Here is a 20,275-nt window from a genome sequence, read left to right on the forward strand (position 1 = left end):
GAAGCCCCCCAGGCTTGTTCCCACAGTCATTTCCCAACAACCTGGCCCCGCCCCAGGCTCAGAACGGATGACAATGGCCTTTGCCTCTTCCATGAAAAGGGTTTGGGGGGCCAAGTTACTGAAGGGGGTTCGACCTCCGGAGAAAACTGTCTCCTCCAAACACATCCACAGCCCCCCCCCCCCCCCTAGCTGAAGCCAGTAGCCAGAGTGTGGTCATGAGGGTGCTGGGGGCGCTCTCGGGGAGGTGCCGCCGAGAGTCACACCAGAGCAGGGCCGCTGGTGGGCAGCAGGGCCCAGGGCGGAGCTGAGGGGGGGGGATGAGGGTGGGCAGAGCTGGCATATGGGGGTGTGACCCCCTGAAGGGACAGGATGCTGGAGGGGAGAGAGGGGGCACTGAGGCAGGCCCAGTGGGCAGCTCTGGGGGGTCATTAGGGTCTGGGGTGAGGAGCGGGAGTGGCCAAAGGGATGCCATGGCCCTGGTACAGCTAATGGTCCACGGGGGTGCTGTCCCAGGGGAGGAGTGGGGGCTCAGGGCCCTGAGGGGGCACCCACAGCCACCACCTGGCCCAGCCCGCAGCGGGGCCCGTGGGAGGTTGCTAGACACGCAGGTCTGGCCCGTTCACGGGACCGAGGACCCGCCATTCCCTCTGGCGGAAGCTGGGCAGGATGGAGGGTCCCGTCCAGGAGGGAGGGCTGAGGGAGAGGAGGGCCCGATGACCGTGGGAGCAAGCCTGGGGGGCTTCCAGGAGGAGGTGAGGTTACCCCCCCAGGAGGGCCTGGTGTTGGCACGGCCTCTCGGAGCGCAGGGCCAGTCCACTCCCTGGCCGGCCTCACGTGGCTGGCTGCCCCTCGCCGAGGCCCCTGCCTGGGCCAACGTGGGGGGGGGCCTCGGATGTCAGCTCCGGTCGGGAGCTCATCCTTCCCTCCTCCCCTAGGTGAACCGGGACCCCTCGGAGCTACGGGACCGCCTGGGGGGCCTGGTAAGGTTTGGGGTGAGGGACGTCGGTGGGGGGCCTGGTGTGGTCCGGCCCGTGCTGCGCGGTGGGAGTGATGCTGCCCTGATCCCTGTCCCAGGAGGCGCCGCCCTGCACGGCCGCGTCAGCGATGGCTTCCACCGTCCCTGCGAAAGGGCCAGCTGCCGGCCACACCCAGGAGGAGGAGGAAGAGGAGAAGGAGAAGGAGCTGGAGGAGGAGAAGAAGGAGGAGGCAGAGGTGGAGGAGGAGAGGGAAGAGGTGGAGGCGGATGAGGAGGAGCTGGATACTGGTGAGCAGGGAGGGCGGGGCCTCCTCACAGCCCCCTGGGCGGCCTGGGCTGCCCTGTTCCCGGCTCTGAGCAGGTCCCTCCTCTGGGGCCTTGGTTTCCTGTGTGAGGGAGGCGGGTCTTCAGTCGGCCGGGCAGAGGTCACCCTCCCCTCTGGGAGGAAGAGGGAGGGAGAGAGAAACATCCATGATGAGGGGGAATCATGGGTCGGCTGCCTCCTGCACGCCCCCCCACTGGGGATCAAGCCTGCAACCCGGGCCTGTGCCCTGACCAGGGATCAAACTGTGACCTCCTAGTTCGTAGGTCAATGCTCAGCCACTGAGCCACGCCGGCCGGGCCCAGGCTGGGTTGGGAGCGTGCCCGGGACATTGGATGGTGCCCAGTACCCAGCCAGGCATCTGCCCTCTGTCTGTGAGGTTCCTGGCTGCTCTCACACCACTTTCCCTGCAAATGCCTCATAGAGGAAGCAGTTTGGGCCCTGGCCGGTTTGGCTCAGTGGGTAGAGTGTCGGCCTGCAGACCGAAGGGTCCCGGGTTCGATTCCACGGGTGGTTGCAGGCTCCTCCCCAGTCCGGGTCCTGGGCGGGGCGCTTGCTGGGTGCGTGCAGGAGGCAACCAATCGATGTGTATCTCTCACATCTATGTTTCTCTCTGTCTCTCCCTCTCCCACTCTCTCTGAAAATCACTGGAAAAATGTTCTTGGGTGAGGATTTCAACGAGAGAGAGAGAGAGAGAGAGAGAGAGAGAGAGAGAGAGCGCGCGCGGGAGAGAGAGGAAGCAGTGTGGGCTGGTGTGAATGAGGGGTTGAGCGGCCCCGCCTCGCCCCGGGGGCTGGGAGGTCTGGGGCTCCCACTTGAGGGGTGAGCCCAGCCCAGGCTGCAGGGCCGCTCTCCGCCTCTCTGCCTGCAGAGCTCCCCAGCCGGGAGATCCTGGACGAGGCCCACAGCAGCCCGCCCTGGGAGGAGGTGCTGGTGGACAGGATCAGGGTCATGTCGGTGATGGAGAAGAGCCTGGTGCTGGAGGCGGTGCGCCAGTGCCTGCAGGAGCAGAACCAGGTACCCCCCCCCCCCTCCGCGCGGCTCTGACCTCCGTGTGTGTGTGTGTGTGTGTGTGTGTGTGTGTGTGTGTGTGTCTGCGTCAGATTCTCCAGGCTCTGGGGCTGGTGGACAGGACGGAGGGGAAATCACAGCAGAGCAGTCGTGTGCACAGTCACCCAGGGAGACAGGCTCCGAGCTGGGCTTCGGGGACCCAGGCACAGGGCGGGAGAGCTGAGCAGAGGTGGGGCCGGCCTGTGCCAAGGCCCTGAGGTCAACAGGCAGCAGCAGCACGAAGATGCGGGCAGGGCCAGGTGTCGGGGCACCGCCAGGTGAAGGGATCCTGCCCCTGTCCTGCGGGTCCGGGCGGTCCCCGGGGTGGAGCTGACGTGAGCGCGGCCAGAATCCCCCCGGAGCCTAGAGCGAGGCCGGAACCCGCTGAGCCCGCGCTCCGCCCGCCGCAGCGCATTGGGAAGGAGGAGGCGGCGGCCATCCAGGAGCTGCTGTCGACCCTGAACCTGGACCTCAAGCAGCCTTTGGAGAAGGTCAGTGCCGGAGGGCTGCCCGGCGCAGGCCGGCGGCGGCTGCGCTGACGTTACCAGGAGCTCCGTGTGCACAGAAAGTGCCAGGGAGACACGATGGGGCGCGTGGCCCGGGAGGCTCTGCTCCTGCCATGGCCGCAGGACACGCAGCTCCGAGGGGGCCTAGGACCAGGCCGGGGGGACGGTGGCCTCGGGGACCCAAGGTCTCCTGGTCACCAGCTCAGCACAGGTGTCCCGAGCACTGTCCGCGGGCCGGCGGGCCCCAGGGTGCGGCAGTGGCTAGTGGCCAGGATGGAGGTGCCCGGCCTCACCCTCTGGCGCGGGACCCAGAAAATAAAAGGGAATTCTAGATGATTCCGAGGTGGCCCCCTGCGCCCGCGGGAAGTGGGGCTGGGGTGCAGAGTCCTGGCTCTGCCCCGGGGCCTGAGGGGAGCGAAGGGAAGTCTGATGTGGCCGGAGGGCTCGGTGCTGGCCGGCCACAGGCAACAGTGGGCGGGGCACGGGCAGTAGTGGGCGGGGCATGGGCAGCAGTGGGCGGGGCAAGGGACAGTAGTGGGCGGGACACAGGCAGCAGTGGGCGGGGCAGGGACAGGAGTGGGCGGGGCACAGGCAGCAGTGGGAGGGGCATGGGCAGCAGTGGGAGGGGCTTGGCGGGCGGCCTGGGTGCGGGGTTGGGGGGGTGGGGGTTTGGGGGAGCGGGGTCGGGGGCATGGGAGCAGGTGGGGCCAGCCTTGCTCCCGGTCGGTCGGCGGCCGCCCTGCGGCAGCTCTGACCCGCGGCGGCTCCTCTCCCTCCAGAACTTCCTGTTCCACGTCTACGGGCTGATGCTGAGGGAGAGCCCCGGCGGGGACGTGGTGCGCAAGCACCTGGCCGGCCTGCTCGAGCTGTCCCACGCGTCGGCCAGCCAGCGGGCGGTGCGTCGGCGCCCCGGCCCAGCCCCGGGCCCACCCGGTCGCCCCCTCTGCCCCAGGCCTGGGGCCCTCTCTCCCTTCACACCTGGGCTGTGTCTGGGCTCCATCCGCCCGCCCAGCCGCCCCTGGGTGCAGGCTCCTCAGGGTGCAGGGCCCCGGAGGTGGGTGCCGCCGCCCGCCCGCTCACGGCCCTCCCGCCCTCAGGGCATTGCGCTGGCCGTGGGCATCGCGGCCGCCACGCACATGGAGCTGGTGTGGGCCCTCCTGGAGCACGTGGGCCGCACCAAGTTCCTCAGGGCCCCCCACACGAGCTCGGCCAGCCAGGGGGAAAGGGTGAGTGGGGGCGGGGCCGGCGGCCTGGGGGTGTCACTTACCTGCTCTGAGCCTCACGCTGCTCATTGGGAGGGGGTACCCCTTGCCCAGCCCCCTCCCTGAGGGGCTGAGTGTGGGACTCCTTTCTCTGTTCTTGCTGTGGCCCTGGGGGCGCGAGCCTAGGGGCCAGGGCCTCCATCCGGGCCGGGTGCTGTCTCATCCGGGCCGGGTGCTGTCCATGGGGCAGGCCCCCCCCCCCCCCCCCCCCCCGTGAGCCGTGGGTGTGGCCTGCACACCTGCGATGTGTTGAGTGGCTCCGTGTGCCGGCCAGTGACTCCCGGCCCCTCGCTGGGGAGAGCGGCAGCGGCCGGTCCAGCTGGAGGGCAGGGGAGTGGCCGGCTTTCCAGTGGGGGGCTGGCCGGGGCCTGGGACCACGAGGCCTGTGCACGGGCCGGCGCCCCCGCCTCACCCCCTGCCGCCCGCAGCACTCGAACCCCAACTTGCACTGGAAGTGGGTGGGCAGCACCTCCCTGCTGTGCTACGGGCAGATGGCCATGCGGGCCCAGAAGCAGATCCTGCCCTGGGTGGACAACATCGCCTCCCGGATGGTCTACTACTACTCCAGCAGCAGCTACGTGAGCGCGGCGGCGGGCGGGCGGGTCTGCGCGGCGCCCGCTCCCGGTCCCGGCCGCCCTGTGGCAGCTCTGACCGGCGCTGGCTCCCCGCGCGGACAGGACCACATCCTGAGGAAGAGCTTCCTGTCGGCGGCCGTCATGCTCATGAAGGCGCTCAAGCGGGAGAGCAGCGCCCAGGGCTACAAGTTCCGGCAGACGGCGGAGCTGGTGCACTGCCTGCTGGTGCGCTGGGGGCCGCGGGGGTGCGGGGGGGGGGGGGGCCTGGCCGGCGCCACTCCCTGCCCTCTCTCCCTGCCCCCCAGTTCGCCCTGCAGAAGGAGCCCGACTACCTGGTCAGTACCTTCCGGCAGAAGATCATACTGGTCATCGCCGGGCTCAGGTAAGGCCCCTCGGGGTCCCCGAGTGGGGGAGGGTCAGCGTGTGAGGACGGGGGATGTGGGTGAGGCCCGAATGGGGGCTGCGCCAGGAGCTAAGCAGTGTGGCCAGCTGAGGCCAGGGCCACTTCCCCGGGACGGGCTGCCCTGCCCTGCTCACACCTGGGTCCTGCCCTGCTCACACCTGGGTCCTGCCCTGCTCACACCTGGAGGACGCCCTGACCCTGCTCACACCTGGGCCCTGACCCTGCTCACACCTGGGTCCTGACCCTGCTCACACCTGGAGGACGCCCTGACCCTGCTCACACCTGGGTCCTGACCCTGCTCACACCTGGGTCCTGACCCTGCTCACACCTGGGCCCTGACCCTGCTCACACCTGGGCCCTGACCCTGCTCACACCTGGGTCCTGACCCTGCTCACACCTGGGTCCTGACCCTGCTCACACCTGGGTCCTGCCCTGCTCACACCTGGAGGACGCCCTGACCCTGCTCACACCTGGGTCCTGACCCTGGTCACACCTGGGTCCTGACCCTGGTCACACCTGCGTCCTGACCCTGCTCACACCTGCGTCCTGACCCTGCTCACACCTGGGTCCTGACCCTGCTCACACCTGGGCCCTGTCCTGCTCACACCTGGGTCCTGCCCCTGCTCACACCTGGGTCCTGCCCCTGCTCACACCTGGGCCCTGCCCTGCTCACACCTGGGTCCTGCCCCTGGTCACACCTGGGTCCTGTCCTGCTCACACCTGGGTCCTGTCCTGCTCACACCTGGGTCCTGTCCTGCTCACACCTGGGCCCTGTCCTGCTCACACCTGGGCCCTGACCCTGCTCACACCTGGGCCCTGACCCTGCTCACACCTGGGCCCTGTCCTGCTCACACCTGGGCCCTGACCCTGCTCACACCTGGGTCCTGACCCTGCTCACACCTGGGCCCTGTTCTGCTCACACCTGGGCCCTGCCCTTTTCCACAGCCTGGACACGGCTCAGTCACAGCACTAACTCTGACCCCAGAACAATCTCTTTGTTTTCTCACAAAGAAATACCAATGAACCCGAGAGGAGTGAGTGAGCTCGACGGCCCCGCCCAGCACAGATGAGCTTCCGCACCCCCCACGCCACCCCCAGTCCCAACCCCAGTCCCACCCCAGGCCACGCCACGCCAGAGTCAGGGGCCTCGGTGCCCCCAGACCCCGCGCACACTGCACGCCCTGTGAGGCCCTCCCTACCGGGACCTCCCTTCCCAGGGTCCTCTGTGCTGTGTCTCTCCAGCAGCCTGCGGCCCAGCCTCACGCCCACGGTCAAGTCCACCATCCTGCAGACCTGCTTCCAGAGCCTGTACCAGCTGCCGCCCATAGAGTCACTCAGGAGCCGCTGCCCTCCCCCGAAGTCAGACCCCATGGTGACTGCCGCCCCGGGCCAGCCCATCCCTCTGGGGCGGGTGCCGGGCGCCGGGCCCCCGGGTCAGGCCCTTGCCGCCGATGCGACTGAGGGGAGCAGAGGACAGGGGCTTTCCCTGCGGCAGGCGGGGCGGGGGCCACCGAAGGGCTGGCCACAGTCTGAGAAGGACGCGGGGCTCAGGGGCTGAGCGTCGACCTATGACCCAGGAGGTCACGGTTCGAAACCCGGTCGGGGCACAGGCCCGGGTTGCGGGCTCGATCCCCTGTGTGGGGCGAGCAGGAGGCGGCCGATCCATGGTTCCCTCTCATCACCGATGTTCCCCCGCTCCCTTCCTCTCTGACGTCGATAAAAACGTAATGAAGGAAAAGGGCCGTCCTCCCCGCCAGCTGGGCCCGGTGGGCGTCGCCATCAGCCACCCAGGGCCCCGCCCTCAGCGGGACGGACCCCGGGCACCGGGGAGGGCTGAGAGGGCGCTGTGTGCCGGCAGGTGCTGTACCAGAAGGCCGCGCAGGCGCTCAACCTGCTGCTGCAGACCTTCATCTTGGAGAACAAGAGCATGGACGAAGTCTGCTTCCTCCTGCAGGTGGCTCGGGCGGCCCCAGAGGGGCGGGCTTGCCCTGGACCCCGACCCCAGTGCCCGGGGCCTCGCCCCCCCCCAAGGGGTCTGCCGGGTGTTTCAGGAGCCAAGGGCCCTGTGAGGAGCAGGGTGGCCTGCTGACCTCACCCCCCCAGTGCCCTCGGGGTGGGGAAGCCCCAGGAAGGGTCTGCTGGCTCCCCACAGCCTGGAGAGGCCCTCTGCGCCCACCCACAGCGGGCACAGCCCCGAGGCCCCTGAGGCAGACCCAGCGTCCCCCCCCCCGCCCCCCGCCACACACACTGCTTGTCCGCGGAGCCCGCAAGCCCAGGGCGGTCTCCGTGTTCTGGAGGGGGTCACCGGCCCCAGCCCAGCCTCACCTGCGGGAGCCAGGCGGAAGGACGGGGCGGGAGGGGGGACACGTCTGGTGGGTCGGGACCAGCGGCAGCCCCTCCCATCACCACTGCCCGGCCCGGCGTGAGCTGGCAGTGAGGGGGGCCTGACGGTCCCCGGGCCTCCTCCCTCCGCCCAGCACACGGAGCCCTGGCTGACGTCCGACAGGAGCGAGGAGCGCGAGCGGGCGGTGCAGACCATCTTCCTGCTTCTGAAGTGCATGGTGGAGTGCGTGAAACTCACCGTGAGTGCGGGGCGGGGGCGGGCTGGGGCGAGGTTACCCCCTCCAGAACCGGGAACCAAACCTCAGCCCGCGGCCGCATGGCTCCACCCCCGCCCTGGTGGGAGCGCGTGCAGGGGGCACCCATCAGCGTTTCCCTCTCTCTCCCCGCCTTCCTTTCTCCCTCCCACTTTCCCTAAAAGTCAAGGGGAAGAATATCGTTGGGTGAGGATTTAAAAAAGAAAAGCGGAGACACGGATGGGAGACACGTCGGTAGGCGCGTGTCTAACAGCAGACGTGTGTCCCGAAGGGCGTGTGAGCGTCCACGGTCAGAAGGTGGACGATCCGGTGTAGAGCAGGCAAAAGCTAAATCGGCGTTTTACAAAGCACGCGGGGACGGCCGCGCTCAGCATGGCCCGTCACGAGGCCACGCACCTGAAAGCCGGCCCCGCTGGCCGCCGGGAGGCTCACGTCCAACGCCTGAGCAGCCCGGCGCGGGGCTCCGTGGCTGAGCGTCGACCTGTGAGCCAGGAGGTCACAGCTCGATTCCCGGCCAGGGCACGTGCCCGGGTTGCGGGCTTGGTCCCCAGTTTGTGGGGCGTGCGGGAGGCAGCCGATCCATGATCCTCTCTCCTCATTGATGTTTCTCTCTCTCGCTCTCCTTTCCTCTCTGAAATCAATACAAAAAAAATAGATAAAAAGATCTAATGGCTGAAATTTCCAAATTGCCAGAAAAACCGTAAGCCGTGTCTCCCAGAGCACCGACCGGCAAGCCCAGAGCCACGGAGGGCGCCCAGGAGCGGGACCAGGCCGGTGCCTTGCCCACAGACACTGAGCAGGGGACGGCTGGGGAGAGTTGAACAGTTGGGAGGGCCTCGGCCTGTGTTGCTCAGTGGATAGAGCGTCGGCCCACGGACGGAAGGGTCCCGGGTTCGATTCTGGTCAAGGGCACGTACCTGGGTTGCAGGCTCGATCCCCGGCTCTGGTCGGGGCACATGCAGGAGGCAGCCAGTCCTCCTGCAGCCAGTCTGCTATGTGTCTCTCACATCGATCTTTCTCTCTCTCTCCCCCTCCCACTCTCTAAAAAATCAATGGAAAAATATCCTCGGGTGAGCATTAGCAAAAAAAAAAAAAAAAGAGAGAAGTTGGGAGGGACCGTGGGAATGATACCAAGCAGCCAGGCGTGGCTCCGCTAACCATGCCCGCCCCCCCCACCCCCCAGGAGGAGGCCAGGCCCTCGGTGCTGGGCCACCAGATAGGCCTGCTGATGCTGCTGTGGTGGGACAGGGTGGAGTTCACCAAGAGCCACGCCCGCCTGTGCGTCTGCCTCCTCCTCCAGCTGCTGGTCCAGCAGAAGGGTGAGCCGGGGCCGGGGGGTGGGGGTGGGGGCCCCCTGCAGAGGCCTGTGCCCCCACGCTTTCCGGGGAGCTGGCTCGGTGGAGGGCGTTAGTTGCCTCCCGCCCGTGCTCTCTGGGCCTCCTGACCCCCGGGTGTCCCGCTACAGGGAACGTGATGGAGTTCATATATTTGAATAAAATGAAGCATTTCGAAGAAAAAGTCCACAAAGACTTGGATGTGACGTTCTACCATTTGGTGCAGGTGTGGCTGTGAGAGCCGGGGGCGGGGTGCTCCCACGAGGCCCGGGAACTGTCCGAGCGTGGGCCCCGTACCGGTCCGCCCCGCCCCGCCCGTTCCACGGCCGGGCCCACGGAGGCCTCGCACCGCCTGTGCCGGGAGCAGGCAGAGCCGGGCCGAGGCGCTCGCAGGGAAGGTCCCCGCCCCTCACAGCCCCGCCCGCCCCCCTGCGACCACTGGGGACGCAGGTCCTCTCCTCGGCACCCTCTCCCGGCCCCTCCTTGGTGGCTCCTCGCTAGGGGCCCTGTCTCCCTGGTCGCTCAGTCCCAGGCAAGCGGAGGGGCCGGCCTCCCCTCGCCGGCCGGTCCTCTGTCCCCTCTCAGCGCGGCCCTGCCCTCAGGTGGGACTGGGAGTGGGGGGGTTCGGGTTTGAGCCCGAGCTCTGTGCCTGACTGGCTGACTGGCCTTGGATAGGTCAGCCAACCTACCTGTGCCTCAGTTTCCCCACTTTCCAAGGGAGGGCCCCTGGGACCGGCGCCAGCCCGCGCTCCGGACAGGCTGTGATGGGAACGGCGACCCCTCCGAGCGGGTGGACGTCCCCCGGGAGTCCTTCCCAGGGGTCCCCGGCTCAAAGCCTGCCGCTGTGGGCGGCCCCCGGACGCAGAGCCTGGGACGGAACCCCAGGGCAGCTGAGCGAGGACAGGAGACCGAGGACAGGATGTGTTCCCAGGGGGAGGGGAGGGGGGAGGAGCCGGGCAGGTGCCCCCCCAGCCCCCCGGGGGTTGGTCCTGCCTCAAGGCCGGGGCTTGGCTTTTGTACCCCGTCAGTCACTGGCTGTGGGTGAGGCTGGGGGCGGCGGAGGCCGGGCCTGGGCTAAGCTGCTCGCTCCCATCACCCCCGGGGGCGCCGCAGCCGGGCCTGCGGCCTGAGGAGGCAAGCTGTGCGGGGTCCCTGCCAGGCCGGCACCCGGTAACCCCCGCCTCTGGGCTAGAGCAGAGCTGCGGGCCCGGCCCCAGGCCGCGTGCAGGAGCGGGCGGGGGGGGGGGGGGGTGCTGACCGGGCAGGCGCCCTCGCCGCTGAGCCCCGCCCTCTGCACAGGCCGTGGACGACCACCTGACGGTGGCCCAGCACACGCAGCTCATCCTCACGCTGCTGCGCGCGCTCTCCAACCCCAAGCACGCCGACAGCGACCTGGCCTCCCAGCTGCTGCTCATGGTCTTCGAGGACCACAGCATCAAGCCCGAGCAGGTGGGCTGGGCCAGGCCCCCGTGGGCATCGGGCCGGTGGCGGGAGGCGTGGGCTTCGGGGAGCAGGGCGGCCACGGGTCCGGGGCTGCCCCTGTGTGTGCGGGTACCCCCCCTCTTCCCGGAGACCCCGGACCTTCGGCAGCAGACGCCCGCTCCAGCAGGGCCGAGCCTCAGAGATGCCCAGGACCCTGTTGGCCCTCCCGTCTGGCTGGACCCCAGGGTCCCCCGCCCCTGGTCTCAGTCTTGTTCGGCAGGAGAGAGAGAAACTGGCCCACCCGGGATTTTTTTTTTCTTCTAAATATATTTTTATTGGTTTCAGAGAGGAAGGGAGGGGGAGATAGAACATCAATGATGAGAGAGAATCTCTGACCGACTGCCTCCTGCACGCCCCCCCTGGGGACGGAGCCTGCAACCCCGGCCTGTGCTCTGACCGGGAATGGACCTGTGACCTCCGGGCCCATAGGTCGCCGCTCAGCCACTGAGCCAGCAGCCGGGCCACCGGGACTTTGCTGTCCTCAGCCCGGCCGGGCCGCCAGTCCCAGGCCCCTCGGGGTTGGCTCCCGTTCTCAGCAGCTGTGCTGTCCTCATGGGCCCTGCGCGCTGCAGGGACACACTGGGGGGGGGGGGGGGTCCAGGCAGGCTGTACAGAGGCCCGCCCGGCCCGCTGAGGCGCTGCTCTGAGGCGCTCCCACCGCCGCCCGCAGGTGGCCGAGATCCTGCAGGGGCTGTTCCAGGAGCTGCCCGCCATCTCCTTCAAGAACGTCCAGCAGACGGTGCTGAGGGCGGTGACGGTGCTGGGCACCCAGCACACCCAGGAGACCGTCGAGGTGCTGCTGTCCCTGTGCCACCCCTCGGAGAGGTGGGTCCCTGCAGGCGCACCCCAGGGGAACCCCTGGCCCTTGTCCACGGCCCGCCCTCCCGTCCACGGTCGGGGCCTGGACAGACTCCGGTCCTGGACGGAAGCGCACACAGCGTCAGCCCAACTCCGTCCCCAGGCCCCTGAAGGCGGCCGGGGCCCAGGGCGCTGGGGGAGGCCCTGGCAGCATGGAGTGTCCCTCAGACCCAGGGAGCCCCAGGCACCAGCCTGCAGAGGGGCCAGGGGTCAGTGGGGTGACGTGAAGACCCTAAGGGGCCCCCACACAGCTCCAGCCCGCTGCCCAGGCCCCGGGCGCACGGTCCCAGCCGCCCCTCTGCACGGGGGACTGAGGACCAGTGACAGCAGGGAGCGCGTTAGGGATGCCGGCCGGCCCTCCGGAGCCAGAGCGCAGCCTAACCAGACTGAGAGGGGTGCGCACTTAGGTGTTTGTTTTTTTAAAAAATATTCTTATTGATTTCAGAGAGAGGGAGGGAGGCAGAGAGAGAAACATCAATGATGAGAATTACTGACCGGCTGCCTCCTGCTCCCCCCACACTGGGGATAGAGCACACAACCCGGCATGTGCCCTTTCTGGGAATTGAACCCTGACCTCCTGGGTCATAGGTCGAAGCTCAGCCCCCGAGGCCCCCCTGGCCCGGCCACACTGTTACGTTTAAGGGGTGCGGGGACCATGGGACCTCTGTGGGCGTCTCAGGGAGCAGCGCTGCCCTGGCCACAGGGTGTTCTCAGGTTGAGACCCGAGAGCGCCTCCCAGGCTGCCCGAGGCCTGAGCCCGCCGGGGGACAAGCCCACTTTCCGGGGGAGCAGTCAGTCTGCTTGGGGGCGCAGGGCCGGGGGTGAGAGGGCGCGAGGCCCGTCAGGGCCCGGGGGTGGCCTGCACTCAGAGCTTCGGGCAGGGCCCCGCCCAGCTCATCAGCAGAATCAGCGCCCGAGGGAGGGGTTCCCCCTGCCCGAGGGGCCTGGCCACCGCCCTGTCACATCCTGCTCCTCCGGGGTTGTGCCCCTTGACCCCTCTGCCCAGCGTGGCGGCAGCTGGGGCACCGGACTCGCGCCTCTGCAGGCAGGTGGCGCCCCTGTGGAAGGCCCTGGCCAGCAACAACCAGCTGGCCCGCAAGGTCATGACCCTGCTCTACATCAAGCTGAAGCTGCGGCCGCCCCAGCTGCTGGTCAGGCTGTCAGAGCAGTCGGAGCTCATGTCCATGCTGGTGAGCGGCCCGCCCTGCCCGTGCTGCTGCACCTGCCTCTGCATCCAAGGGCCCGGGGGAGGCCAGGGTCACGGCCAAGGGTCTCACCACAGGTCGCCGAGGGCTCTTGATGCTGAGTCCCAAGGGGAGCCAGAGCCACTCTCCCGGCCCAGCCAGGTGTGGGGAGCGGGTCTGGAGGACAGCAGGGGGCGGGGAGGGGAGGGGGTGCCCTGCCAGGGCCCTGCTCTGTCGCCCCCTGCAGGCCCTGGGCACCATTTACGAACTCCTCTACATCCGAGAGTACAAGGCCATCGTGCACTGGGCCTTCGCCGGCATCCTCCTGGGCCTGCTCACGCAGCTGCACTACCTGTTCGAGCTGGGCGTGGTCGAGAGCATCCCAGAGCCTCAGGAGGACGTCCTGGACATGAAGCCCCTTGGCCCCTGCAGGTGAGGGGGACCGGCCCCCCGTTCTCTGTCCCCCCCGCCCCCCACATCTCCAGAGCAGCTGGTGGGCACCAGGCCCAGGCTAAGTGCTGGGGACCCGGGAAGGAGGGAACAGGGTGGGGAGCAGGGGTTCGAGCGTCCACAGCTGTCAGGGTGAGGAAGCCCAGAGAGTGACAGCGTGCCCAGCCGGCGTGGCTCCGTGGTTGAGCGTTGACCTATGAACCAGGAGGTCCCAGTTCAATTCCCGGTCTGGGCACAGGCCCGGGTTGTGCGTTTGGTCCCCAGTGGGGGGCGTGCAGGAGGCAGCCGGTCCATGATTCTCATCGTTGATGTTTCTATCTGTCTCTCCCTCTCCCTTCCTCTCTGAAATCAGTAAAAATAAATAAAAAGAAAGTGACAGGTTGCCAGGCCGGGACGGGAGAGGGCGGTGGGGGAAGCTGGCGCCCCTCCTGCTCCAGGTGGAGCACTGAGCCTCTCGCCGTCTCCCCCCCCCCCCCCCCCGCCCCCAGCACGTGCCTGGAGGCCCTGAAGGGCCTCTTCTGGACCACCAACTACTGGGAGGTGTTTGCCTACCTCAAGCTGCTGAGGGGCTGGGAGCTCTTCGGGCACGTGGAGACCTACACTGAGGGGGTGACCCTGCTGGCCAGGTAAGCACCGAGCCTGGCAGGGGCCTGGCCCCGACGGCACCCCTGATGGGTCCCCCTCCGACACCCCACACTGGGACTCTGCACTTCAGACTCGGCCTCCGGGGCCGTCTCCCCGGGTGGGCAAGGTCTGCGGGGAGGGGGGGGCCCCTGGCCCAGGGCGAGGCCCTCAGGGTCCCAGCGGCGCCGCTTCCCGTGGCAGGGCCATGGCCCACTACGACTGCGAGGTCAAGGCCGTCTTGGGGCAGGCGGTCATCTGCCTGAAGAGCGCAGAGGAACGGGACAACATCGTGGCCATCCTCATCATCACAGAGGTCAGCGCGCCTCTGGCCGCCCGGCGCCCCTGGCCCTTAGGAGGAAGGTCAGGGAGCTGGGCGTCCCTTCCTCCCTCCAGCATGGAGGCATCCTGACCGGGCCTCCCCCTCCCTCCCCCATCCCATGCTGTATGAGGCCGCTTTCCCCCGCGGCCGTAAGTCACCGGTGGGCTGACTGTACCGACCCGCTCAGTTTCTCAACAGCCAGGAGCTCACCCAGTACATGACCCGGAAAACCATGAACAAGTTCCTGACCCTGGGCCTGACCAACCCCAGCCATCTGGTGCGGGCCCTGAGCCTGACGGGGCTCAGCAGCGTCCTCATGCAGCCCAAGAAGGTGCGGGAGGCCCCCAACCCAGGAGGGCTCTCGGCAGGAGGGGGCGTTTGGGAAAAAGCCTCCGTGACAGCTGGGGGCGGACAGGGAAGCCGGCCTGCAGGAGAGGGCTGCAGTGTTTAGGGGACCCTGCTGCATTGCACGGGGCTGCGGACCCCAGACTTTCTGAGCTGGAGGGAGCGCGGAGGCCAGCCACTTGGGCTCCTTCCGGGGAAGGAATCCCTCACCTGACAGCTCACCTGCCCTGGTCCGTGCCCCGCCCGCACCTGCGGGACTCCGCCCTCGCTGGATGGGGCGGCCTTCTGCCTCCCCCTCGGGCCTCCCAGGACATGTCGGTGCCCCATGATGCCAGCCGAGGGCTGGGCTGAGGCCCCCGGGGGTCATGGAGGCGAGGCGGCGGGTGGGCAGAGGAGGAGGTGCATGGGGGGCGGGGGGGGGGTGGGAGCAGCGGAAAGGCGTTTCGGAGGAGGGAGGGCCAGGGCGGCTGTGTCTCCCGCAGTTGCAGCTGCTCCGGACCCGGATGTTGGTGCTGGTGGACAGCTTCCAGAAGCCCGAGCCCAAGGACCTCCTGGGCCTGATGGAGATCATGGGCGACACGCTGCACCGCATGGGCCCGCAGGGCGTCGGCGCCTGCAGCCTCAAGCTTGCGCAGCGCCTGCGGCAGCTGTTTGAGAACGTGAGCCCACGCAGGCACGCACGCACGCACGCACACGCACGCACACGCACGCGCCTGCGCAGCAGCTCACCCAGCCCGCCAATCAGAGCAGCCAGAGCTGCCACCCAGCCCCTACCCCCCGCCTGAGGATTGTGGGTAAAGTCCCCGGTGAAAAAGGCGCCGGTGGGGACCTGGCCCCCGGGGGGGAAGGTTCCACGAGGGCTTTGGGCCAGGCCACGCCATTCGTTACCAAGCCCGGTCCCCTCCTCACCAGGAGGACGTGGACCGGGGTCAGCGAGAGGGCGGGCCCGCTGTTTGTCTTCAGGAAGAACCTCGGGCAGCCATGGAAAGTGGGGAGGCAGCGGGTGGTGGCAAGGCAGGGGCTGGGTACGTGGTGTCAGCGGTTCCGAGGGCATCAGGGAGGTCAGGGTGCAGAGGCTAAAACCAAGGCAGGCTTCGGGGCGGACCTTGGGGATGGCTGGCTGGTCAGAGGGTCGGGGAGCGGGAGGGGCCGGGTGAGCCCGATGGGTTGGCAGGTTCGGGAGGCCGACGCCACACTCAGTCTTCACCAACCCGGGGACCTAGGCATTACTATTGACCCCCCCCCCCCCGCCCCAATTTCAGAGAGGGAGAGAGAGGGAGAGATAGAAACATCAAGGATGAGAGAGAATCATGGATTGGCTGCCTCCTGCACGCCCCCTACTGGGGATCGAGCCTGCAACCCTGGGCATGTGCCCTTGACCAGAATCGAACCTGTGACCCTTCAGTGCACAGGCCGAAGTTCTATCCACTGAGCCACACCAGCTAGGGCTGTTGACCCTTTATCAAAAGAGGAAACCCAGTCACACACTGGGGTGGGGGGGGTAAAGGGGGGGCTTGCCCAGGGTCACCGAGCTACAAAGTGACACGTGTGGCAAAAGGGTCTGTGCTGTAACCCCATCGTGGTCTACCTGGGATCGCAGGGGGAGGGGAGGGGGGAGGGAGGAGCGGGGAGATGACCAGGGCGATGTGAGGGCAAGTGCTGGCCACTCGGATCAGGGCCAGAAAGGAAGGGGAGAGATGGGGTGGGGCCGGCAGGGGGGTGGCCAGTGCAGGCGGCTGTGGGGGGCTGCGGGAGGCCTCTCCGTCTCTCTCCGTCTCGGGCAGGAGCAGGAGGAGGTGCGCGGAGGGGCCATCCTCCTCTACGGGGACGTCATCTACAGCGGCGGCCGGAAGTACCAGCAGGCGCTCAAGGGCCACGCCTTCCAGTCCCTGGTGCCGCTGCTCTTCCACCTGGCCGACACCTGCCCCCAAGTGGTCATGGTGAGTGGCCAGCCGGGCCTCCGGCTGGACGGCCTCCTCCGGACGGTCTGGGGGTATCTGGGGCCGCGCGGGGAGGACAGCTCAGGAGGACTCGGCCTCCATGGGTGCAGAGCAGGGAGAGGCCGTGGTGAGGTGGAGAGCTGGAGAGCTGGCAGGATTCATCCAGGTGGCGGTTCCCTCGCTCCACCCCCTCCCCATCCAGGACCCGTGAACCCGCCCTGCACACAGTCAGCCTCGTGAACCCCCCCTGCACGCAGTCAGCCTCGCAGCCTGGCGCGAGGGGCTGGGTGCACCCCTAGCCCGGCTCCAGGGCCCCCGGCAGGGAGAGGCCGTGTTAACTCCCGAAGAGGTTGTGGGCGGCCCTGTGGCCACCAGCCCCCTCACAGGCCCCAGGCCCCTCGGTCATGCCTGTGTGAGGCGCCTGTGACCTGGGACACCCTGCCCGGGGGCCCTCCCGAGGGAAGCCTGGGGGGGGGGGCAGTGCGATGGGGAGGTGACCGTCTGTGGCGCCCGCAGAAGACCAAGTTCACCTTCCTGCGCTGCGCCATCCTGCTCAACTGGGAGTTCCGGAAGCAGCTGTTCAGCAAGCTGGCGTGGGGCCGCGGCCTGAGCGCCGAGAGCGACATCTTCATGTGCATGGTGAGGGCCCTGGAGGCGGGCAGTCGGGGTCCCCTGGGTCTCTGCTCACCCCAGCGCCCCGGAGGGGCTCCAGGTGCCTGCTTTATGCCGGGGTCCCCCTCCCCCCCGCCTCCCTGGGCCTGAGGGCTGACCGTCTTCCCATCTTCCCGGCGGTGCTGTGGGCGCGGGAGCGGACCCAGCTCAGCCTGGGGAGCCGCCAGCGCAGCAGCCGAGGCTCAGGGGCCTGGCCCCGTCCTGCCCACGGCCGCCCTCCCGATCGCCCTCGGCCAGTTCCGCTGAGGACCCGGGAAGGAACGTGTTGTGAGTCGGCTCTTCCATCGCAGAGTTTCTGTGCGTGGGGAGGCGCCTGCTCTGCGCATTGTTTGGTGCCCGTTTATTCATCTCAGTTTATTAAACAGCCGCCTGGTGAACGCCAACATTGCTAACTGAACCCGCCCCACGGGGGCAGCTCCCGGTTAACAACGGGCTTCCCGGCCGTGTTTGCGCGTCCCTCCCGCGCTCCCGGGACCGCCTCTGGTGGTGGCTGCGGGAGCCCCCGGGCCGTGCCCTCACAGGCACCTGTGTCGGGCATGGAGAGAGGCCGCAGCGGCCCTCCGCTCCCGTTCCATCCTCCTCCTGGCTCTTCCCTCCGCACCCCGATTCTTGCGAGTGCAGGTGGCAGACCAGCCGACTCAGACGGGCCTGGGCGTGGGCCAAACTGGCTTGTAAGCTCGAAAAGGCTCGGAGGCCTGCCCGGCTGCCCCTCCGCCCGTCCCCTCCCAGGGTGGCTTCCTCCGGCCGGGCTGGCTGTCCTGGACCGCTTCTCCCCCCTTAGAAACGGCAGCGGCGGGCCCACCCCCTCAGAGCGCAGGAGAGTGAGCGAGGCTGGGCCCCACACGCGCCCGTCCCAGGGGCCTCCCGGCATCCCGCGGCCCTGGCCCTGCTGCTGCAGCTGGGGGGGGATGGGAACCCGGGGGCGGGGGGGGGGGTGGGGGGAGCAGAGGCAACTTCCTGGAGGACATTTGGGACAGTGGGGGGTGGGGAGGGGTGACCACATGGAAGGTCCTGGATCCCTTGGCCCAGGCTCCCACCCCAGATGGGCCAGAAAAAGGACCGGGCCTGCTGGGCCCTCCCGCCTCCCCCTGCTGGGTCCCGGCTTCCCCCTGCAGCCTTGGCCGCCGCTGACCGCGCCTCCCTCCCCAGGTGGAGAGCAACTTCGGCAGCTGCCACCTGTTCCTGCTGCAGGCCGCCGTCTACCTGCGCAGCCCCCACAAGAACCTCAAGCGCACGGCCATGAAGTTCATCGGTAGGTGCGCCGGGCGGTGGGCCGGGCGGTGGGCCGGGCGGTGGGCCGGAGGGCGGGCCCGGCTCCCACGGCGCTCTCCGCAGGCGGCATCCTGCAGGACTACTTCACCAACCTGTGCTTCTACCTCAAGAGGAGCGACATGAAGCTCTTCCGGACCCGTGAGCGGCCCTCCCCGCCCCCGCCTCCCCCGCCCGGCACCCCGGGGCCCGCACCCAGACCCCGTCTCCCGCAGAGTTCGAGGTGCTGAAGCAGGAGCAGGACTCCGCCAGCCGCAGGTTCTACCGGAACTTCCTGCACGAGGTGCTGGAGCTGTCCCGGTACGTGAGCCAGTGAGCGCCGGGCTGCGTGTGCCGGGCATTCTCTCTATTAAAGTGGACCGAGTCCCGCTGCCGGCTCTCCCTGACCCTGACCCTGACCCTGACCCTGACTGACCCACCGGCGTGGACCTGCAGGGGTCTCCTCCCATCGCTCAAAACTCGCCCCGTGGCTGGTCCTGGGTGCCCCCCCACCAGCCTTCCAGGCCCTGGGACCCTCCTGGGGCATCCGGAACCTCCGCCTGGCCTCCCTCCTGCACCCGTCTCTGCTCTCCACCCCAGCCCAGCGGGGCTTTCCAAATGCGCATCCCACCCCGCCCTCCCGCCTCCCCATGCCCAGCTGGGCGGTGCCGAGGGCCTCAGCGGTGGGGTGGCCTCGGCCCCCTGCGCCCTGCGCCCTCACGGGATGGCACTGGGGACCACGCGGACATCCCGGCAGGGGGTGGGCACCCTGTGTATGTGAGTCAAACGAAGGCGTGAAGGCCAGGCCGGGAGGCCCGGGCGCCCCTAGGGGAGAAGGGCAGGTGCACCCCACAGCTGTCCAGGCGTCTGTGCTGGCCTGCCCTCCAGCCGGGAGGGGCGGGGCCTGGTGGAGAGGGCAGCTGGAGCCCAGCTGGTGGGCACCTGGGAGGGGGGGTCAGCAGGGGCCGAGCGGGCAGCCAGCGGGGTGGGCGGAGGGGCCACCTGAGTGAAGGCAAGGGGCCTGATGCCCGGGGTCCAAGAGGACGGATGGGGGTTCAGCTGGAAGTCGGGGGGCAGGCTGGGAAGCAGAGAATGCCCGTCTGGGGGCTGCGGATGGCCCAGAGCCTGTGGGGTGCCCGGTGGGGGAGGGGCGGGGGGCTGGCTCCGGTGAGGCCTGCGGGTTGCGGGAGCCGGGGGAGGGGCAGTCAGAGGGGAGGGTGGGCAGCGTGTGGGGCGCTCCCCGAGGGGGGGGGTGACGAAGGTGGGAAGGAGGATGTCTTGGTGGAGAGCTTGGGGGTGGCAGTGGGCAGAGGCAGCAGGGAGGCTGCCCCCGCAGAGTGCTGCCGGGCCTGCGGGCGCCTCCCGCTGAGACAGCCAGGGCCTCAGCGCACCGGGTCCACCGCCACTCACCGTGATGGCGGGACCCAGCAGGCCCTGCGCCTGCCCCGCCCTGCGGCCTCAGTCAGTGCCCCCCCCCTGCACCCCCCTCCCTGGCACACACACACACACACACACACACACACACACACACGGTTACTGAGCTGGACACAGCCTGCGGCTTGGCGGTCTGAGATGCCTCAGCTACTGGAGTCATTTTTTAAAAATTAACACCTGAAATAATAATGCAGGCTTTATTAATAATTTAAAAAGTAAAATACAACTAGACCTGGAAAAAATATAGTACATGTGCTTTTTATGCATTGCTGACACCAGAAACAGTAGGGAGGTCTCCACAGGCTTAGAAACAACAAAAAAGAAAATTGAAGGAACCCAAACAGCTGACAACAGATGGTGAGTGGAAAACAAGAAACCAGGGCCCTCCCAGAGCCAGTGATGGAGCTGAGGTAGGGGTCAGGGTCAGGGTCAGGGTCAGGACGTCAGGGCTAGGGCTAGGGTTAGGTTTAGAGTTAGGGGTGAGGCTGGCGCTGGCCCGCTCTCTCACTCCCACCCCAGGGAGGAAGCGAGTGGAAAACCCCCCGGCCCCCAGCAGGGTTGTTGGGGTCGCAGCTGTTCAGGCCGTCAGTGCGCACAGGTTGGTAAACCGTGTCTCTGGTTGGAGGTGGGAGCGCGGCCGCTTGTCCGCCTGAAACCCAGCTGAGGCCTGAGAGAGAGGCAGGGCAGTGCGCTG

General features: G+C 68.3%; 1 protein-coding gene across 1 annotated transcript; it reads left to right on the top strand.

Annotated features, from left to right (window-relative positions):
- Window positions 1-713: 713 nt before the first annotated feature.
- LOC307114089 (maestro heat-like repeat family member 5) lies at window positions 714-18,580 on the top strand (the record flags this gene model as incomplete). Its single annotated transcript, XM_079796291.1, has 26 exons — window positions 714-752; window positions 936-1,041; window positions 2,170-2,315; window positions 2,759-2,839; window positions 3,634-3,750; window positions 3,952-4,080; window positions 4,545-4,916; window positions 4,997-5,073; window positions 6,337-6,466; window positions 6,953-7,048; window positions 7,572-7,676; window positions 8,875-9,010; window positions 9,157-9,251; window positions 10,325-10,474; window positions 11,178-11,336; window positions 12,415-12,555; window positions 12,797-12,981; window positions 13,488-13,625; window positions 13,825-13,936; window positions 14,130-14,273; window positions 14,770-14,946; window positions 16,072-16,227; window positions 16,744-16,866; window positions 18,049-18,151; window positions 18,235-18,309; window positions 18,384-18,580. 26 exons carry the CDS (start codon window positions 714-716, stop codon window positions 18,482-18,484), a joined length of 3,393 nt encoding a protein of 1,130 aa, XP_079652417.1. The 3' UTR covers window positions 18,485-18,580.
- Window positions 18,581-20,275: the final 1,695 nt, after the last annotated feature.

The sequence above is a fragment of the Cnephaeus nilssonii genome (genome assembly GCF_951640355.1).
Source record: "Cnephaeus nilssonii genome assembly, chromosome: 18".
NCBI lineage: Eukaryota > Metazoa > Chordata > Mammalia > Chiroptera > Vespertilionidae > Cnephaeus > Cnephaeus nilssonii.